The following is a 6,114-nucleotide window of genomic DNA, read 5'->3' as shown; positions in this document are numbered from 1 at the left end:
TATTTTTCTGGAAGGGAAACGCCGTCGAGCAAAGCTAGGGAGAACCTCCGAGCCAAGGAGCGGGCCTCATCCCCCTGGCTCCCCCCAGCCCGCAAACAGGAGCCCCCGGCCCTTTAAGGGGGAGCGGGGCCCGCCTTTAAACGGAGCCGCCGCCGCCGCCGCCGCGCTGCTTCTTAGCCTGGCGCAACTCTCTTGGCCCGCGAAGCCACCCCGGCTGCCTCACCCGCTGGCCTGGCTGCGGCTGCTCGGGGAGCTGAGCATGGCACTGCGGGAGTGAGGCTCGCCCCCATCCCTGCTTTCTTCCCCGGGAGACGATGCTCCTTTTAGACTCCCCGGCTCCTTCCTCGTGACCCCGCACCTCAGCGCAGCCGGAGGGCCGCCATGGCGGGGCTGAGGCCGTGGGGCGTTGCTCTCCTCCTGGCCCTGCTGGGCCCCCTGGCGCAGCCTTGGGAAGGCGCGAGGGAAGCGCCGGAGGCCGAGGCACCGGCCGCCTCCGAGGCCCCTTCCCTGCCGCTGATCCAAATGCTCCTGAGCCAGGCGCCCCCCAGATCCTGGCTGCTTGGGGGAAGCCGGAGGCGAGCCAGCGGACAGCCGCTGCGCTACATGCGGAACCTCTACCGGAGCGTGGCGGACCGGCACGGCCGGCCCCGCAGGGACGAGCGGCTCTCCAGCAACACGATCCGCCTGGTTCGGCCCTTGGCCAAGGCCCGCCAGGCTGGGGCAGGTGAGCTGGGGCTGGAACTCTCTCCGCGGCCGCCTGCCGCGGGAGCTGGGGCTCGGCGCCACTGATCGGTCGAAGGGCGTGGCAGTCGGCAAGTCTTGGTCGAGGCCGAGGGCCATGTGCTGGGCTTCAGCGCTCTCCCCAGCAGGCAGCTGGCCGAAGGAACCCCAGCCTCGCTGGACACGGTGGGGGTGGGACAGCTGCCCCAGCAGCAGGGAAGTTGCCAGCCCTGGCCAGGGTTGCCCTGCCCTGGCGCATTGCCTCTATGCGGGAAGGAGCTTTCCTTCGCCAGGCGGTTCATTCACCGCCTTCTGCATGTGCCGCATGAGCTGCACGTCTGTCTTGCACACTACAGTGACGGAATATTTTGAAATGGGGCTCTTTTACAGAGTCCTTATTCCAAATGCTCTGTCTCCCCCAGGCTGAGGGCTGCTAGCCTCTCAAAGGGCCTTCAGAATTGGGGTGGGGTGAGGGACTCTGCTCAGCAGGTCCTGGGATGAAAGCAGCTTCTATGATTTTTTATTGTGAGTGCCCCAAAAGTGGCATGCAGCCCATCCCAGTTGGGGAGATGGACTAACGGCATTGCAGAAGAATGGGCAGTTCTCTTCTTTAGGATGGATGGGGGGGCCATGGGGTCTACCGATGGCTCTTGGGCCGCGCAGCTGCTAATGCTCCAGTTCTGACACCTTCTTTGTACCAGCAGGCCCCTGGTTCATCTGGGCCCTTGATTACCATCTGGAAGTTCAAGCACCAGCCCAGCACCTGGTCAGAGCTGTTGCTGTCTACGTTCAGCGTCTATCCTCGCCTCAAGGCCCTCTCTGGTGCACAGCCACCCTGCTCCCCGTTGGAAGCACCCTGCCACAGGTGGCGGTCAGCCCAGCTTTGCTGAAGAATTCCACCACACCTGCTGTGGACAGCTGGGTGGAGCTGGACCTCTCCTTGCACCTCCAGCCGTGGTCCTGGGCTGGCCAGAATAGCCACCTGCTCCGCCTACATCATGCCTGCGCCTTTCTAGAATGGGCCTGGGGCTCTCCCCATGGGCCTGATGGGGGAACCCCACCCTCCCTGGAGGATCCCTTCTTGCTGCTCTACCTCAATGACACTTGGAAACCCCTCTGGGCTGCCATGGGAAGGGAGCTCCCCCAGAGCTCTGCCCGTGTCCACAGGCTGCGCCGAGCTGAAAAACTGGACCTAGACCTCCCCCGCTACAGCCGCCGCCACCCTAGCACCAAGCAGAACGAGTGTGCCCTCTACCCCCTCCGTGTGACCTTTCGCCAGCTGGGCTGGGACAACTGGATCATTGCCCCCCACTCGTACCGGCCTCAGTACTGCAAGGGAACGTGTCCCCGGGTCCTGCGCTATGGCTACAATTCCCCCAATCACGCCATCGTCCAGAACCTGATCAACGAGTTTGTGGACCAGAACATCCCTCGTCCGTCCTGCGTGCCCTACGAGTACAGCCCTGTGGGCATCCTCATGATTGAGCAGAATAACAACATCCTGTTCAAAGTATATGAGGACATGATCGCCAAGTCCTGCACCTGCCGGTGAGCAGCCTGGTCTATGGCAACAAGCTGCCTCCTTCCCTGGGCCTTCGCTCGCTCCCACCCACTGCCTCACTGAGAGAGAATCCAGATTTTAAAACATTTGGCAACTTTTCACTTGGATCCAGGACCCTTCTTTCTGAGGGCCACAGAGGACTAGCACCTTGGTTGGGCTGTTTTACAAAAGGATTTTTATGCACAGGTTGTCAAATTCTCCTCCTCCTCTTCCTTTTTACTCCTGGAATGATTTCACTCTGCCAGACTTGTTGGAGGACAGTTGAAGGAAGTGCAGCTGGCACTCCTGGGAAGGGCTACGGTGAAGCCCGTGGGTCCACGGGAGGCAGGAGATGCGAAGATCGGCTGTCCTGGGGTCGTGTTGAGGCATGAAAGGTTCCCTCACCAGCACTTGTCTCATTGCCTGCATGAGCATCTTGATGCCAGGGGCCACCATCTCTTTTGGCCCAGCAGGGTGGCCGTATCCTGAAGTCCAGCCTGAAAAAAATGGGTGTGCAGATGTTCCAGCCATAGGTTCCCCCCCAGGCCCTTTTCTCTCCTCCCCTCCCAGTGCCCCCTCCTCCAGCAAAAGCTGTGTGGTCTCTGGACTACTCAAACCCCCTTTTCTGTTCCTGCTGCTTAAGGGGTACTGCTGTGTAGCCAGTTCTTTGCTCTGCTGCTTCTGCCTCTCACTCTGCAAATAAAGGGACACTCACACCTGCACACACACACACCCCAGATGTTAAGCAGTGAATTCCTGAAATAATTTGAAAAGAAGGCCTTGGGGTGGGGGAAGAGCCCCCTGGAGGTGTTCTGCCCTAAGAAGGATGTTCTGGAAGCCAAGGGGACTTTTAAGCCAAGGGAGAAGGGTGTTTAGGAGTGTGGCTGCATGGCAGTGGGTTGGGGCCCTGCCCAGGAGAGATGGCTTTTGGGGGCTTAGTTGGTTGGGCCTTCCCTGGGAGCTGCCTCCTCCCGTCCTGGGCTTGGTGGAGTCTTGGGTGGGAGGCAGCTCCTGACTTGGCCTTGGCCTTGGCCTTGGCATGCACTGGATGATGGAGCAAGCCTCCCCCTCCCCTGGCCCTCCCTGTGCTTCCGCGGCCTTGTCCATGGTTGTCTTTCTCTTCACCCTTACTTGTTTGCACTTGTCGCCTACCTGGCCTGAAAAAACTGCCATAACTTGGGAAAACTTTCTATTTATTAAATGGTGTATTTAAATAAGATCCTGCAATAAATGTAGTTTCTGTTTTGCTAAAGATGAATGAAGCCTCTGATTTGGGGAAGAAGGAAAAACTGGGTGCTGGATAAGGGAAAGGGGAGGAGCCCAGACTAGCCCATCTGACCCACAATTCAGCTCCCACACCAGGTGATTGTTGCATCTGCAGCACAGAATCAGCCATTCCCCAACTTGTGGCTCGTAGGTACTTCTCTGCAGCCACCCAGGCAGCCCAAGCTCTTGCCACCAGTTGCTGTTCCTTTCTTCCCAATAGGGCTGATCTAGGGCAAAGCAGGAATCTGTGCATAAGGGCAACAACACAGCCTACCCACAGCCTACCCTATCCAACTGGCAACTGGGTACAATTAAAGGGGGGAAGCAATTCCAACTCCCCAATATCGGCAGTCCCTGCTTTGCAGTCCCAGCTGGAATGGGCATGATGCAACTCCTGAGAGAGAAGCTCAGGCCTGTGGTTGCCTCTCTTGGTCTTTGCTTCCCTGGAGGCCACAGGCCCCGGCTGCTGGCTGGCCACAGAATGTGAGTCTTTCACTATTAAGCACATAATGGTTTATGACGGAAGGAAGATAAAGGGTGAAATGTTCCCGTAGTAAAATGCAGACTATCGGCAAGAACATTTGAGGAACATGTTGCCTATCAAGTTTGCAGATGGCACAAATTGGGCAAAACCCTAATACTTCAGTGTCAGAAATACATTTCAAAACAATGTTACAGAGATGGGCTAAAAACAAGGGAAGAAATCGTTGCAACGTTTTTTCAGGTAAGAGAAGAAGAGTAAATGCTATAAATGTGGATACCGACATCCCGATTCAGCCAGCTGCAGCCGCGGCTGGCTGTTGGAGGCGAGTTATTGGCCCCAAAGGATAGGGTGCGCAACTTAGGTGTCCTCCTGGATGATCGGCTGTCGCTTGAAGATCACTTGACGGCCGTCTCCAGGAGGGCCTTCCACCAGGTTCGCCTGGTTCGGCAGTTGCGCCCCTTCCTTGATCGGGATGCCTTGTGCACGGTCACTCATGCGCTCGTTACCTCTCGCTTGGATTATTGTAATGCTCTCTACATGGGGCTCCCCTTGAAGTGCACTCGGAGGCTTCAGTTAGTCCAGAATGCAGCTGCGCGGGTGATAGAGGGAGCTACGCGTAGCTCCCACGTAACACCCCTCCTGCGCAGACTGCACTGGCTACCTGTGGCCTTTCGAGTGCACTTTAAGGTGTTGGTTACGACCTTTAAAGCGCTCCATGGCTTAGGGCCTGGGTACTTACGGGACCGCCTGCTGTTACCACATGCCTCCCACCGACCCGTACGCTCTCACAGAGAGGGACTTCTCAGGGTGCCGTCCGCCAAACAATGCCGGCTGGCAGCCCCAGGAAGGGCCTTCTGTGGGGCTCACACTCTGGAACGAGCTTCCCCCGAGCTTACGCCAAATACCTGACCTTCAGACATTCCGTCGCGAACTGAAGACACACCTTTTTATTCGCGCGGGGCTGGCTTGAATTGAATTTTAATTTTTTAATTTTGTAAATTTTATTAATTTTAAATGGGGTTTTTAGTTCATGGCATATTTTAATTTTTTCAGGCTAATTTTAAAATAAGTTTTTTAAATTGTATTTTAATTTGTATATTGTATGTTTTATCTTGCCTGTACACCGCCCTGAGTCCTTCGGGAGAAGGGCGGTATAAAAATCAAATAAATAAATAAATAAATAAATAAAATGCAAAAAAAAAAAAGTAAGGATATCTGTCTTAGGAAAATTACTCGTGAAAAAGTAGAAAGACTATGAACATAAGTTGCAACAACAACAACAACCCCCCCTCCTCCACCCCCTAAAGCAAAGCAGAGGAAAGGCAGTGGTGGGCTGCACTGTTTCCAAACCGTAATTGCTTCACTGTAGCTTGGCTGGACCTAATTGCAAGTCCTGTCAGTTCTGGGCATGACTCAGAAAGAGCCTGCTAGAGATGAGCAGGCCCAGGAAGGCCCAGGAGGAGGACTGGGTCCTGAACAGATGCTAAGCAACAGAAGGGAAGTCTCACTGACTCGGTTTCGTCAGGAAAACAATAGGCAGCTATGGCACAGGAGGAGTAGGAGCGCTTGGTGTTCCATAAGAGAGGAGCTGTTCCTTCTACTTCACATCCCAGTTACTCTTTATCAATGGAGCAACTGTGGAGTCTGATTTTACCACTGCGCCAGAGTTAATTGGCTCCCCTTGCACAAGGGCAGGGTTTTGAAAATAGGCATTTTACCTCTCCCAGAGCTGAAAGGGAAATAAACACCAGTATTACAAATTGCCTCTCCGATGACCTCACGGGGACCTCAAACATCTCGGAAAGGAAAGGGGAAGAAAGTGAACAACATCCATCCTGTCCGGACTCCTTGCTTTCTGCCAAGAAACTGGAACCCGCTCAGGTCACCTAAACTCCTCACCTAGAGGTAACCTGTGGAGCCTCCTGCTCTTAATCTCTGGCCTCGCCCGCCCTTCGGCGCGTTGCCCTAGAAAATTCGCTAGCCGTGGCAGCGGGCAAGATCGTCGCCAGCTCGGAACGGAGCAGATTTCCAACTTCCTCCGCCAGGAAAGGTGCAGCTCCCGCTCTCGGCAGCAGGCGGCGCGCGCCTCCTCCCCACCCTGGCC

The 6,114-nt window shown here is 55.8% G+C and overlaps 1 protein-coding gene across 2 annotated transcripts; it reads left to right on the top strand.

The window, feature by feature from the left end:
• Nucleotides 1–3,512, top strand: BMP15 (bone morphogenetic protein 15). Of its 2 annotated transcripts, none has more exons than XM_058196779.1 (2): nt 1–724; nt 1,425–3,512. In XM_058196779.1, exons 1-2 carry the CDS (start codon nt 382–384, stop codon nt 2,270–2,272), a joined length of 1,191 nt encoding a protein of 396 aa, XP_058052762.1. In that variant the 5' UTR covers nt 1–381; the 3' UTR covers nt 2,273–3,512. The 2 variants fall into 2 exon arrangements, with proteins under 2 accessions (XP_058052762.1, XP_058052760.1); XM_058196777.1 differs by having other exon boundaries at nt 1,422–3,512.
• The last annotated feature ends 2,602 nt before the right edge of the window (nt 3,513–6,114 follow it).

Source organism: Ahaetulla prasina, chromosome 11 (assembly GCF_028640845.1).
Source record: "Ahaetulla prasina isolate Xishuangbanna chromosome 11, ASM2864084v1, whole genome shotgun sequence".
NCBI classification, from domain to species: Eukaryota; Metazoa; Chordata; class Lepidosauria; order Squamata; family Colubridae; genus Ahaetulla; species Ahaetulla prasina.
The sequence above is the reverse complement of the archived record's forward strand: the minus strand, read 5'-3'. Positions and strand labels throughout refer to the sequence as shown.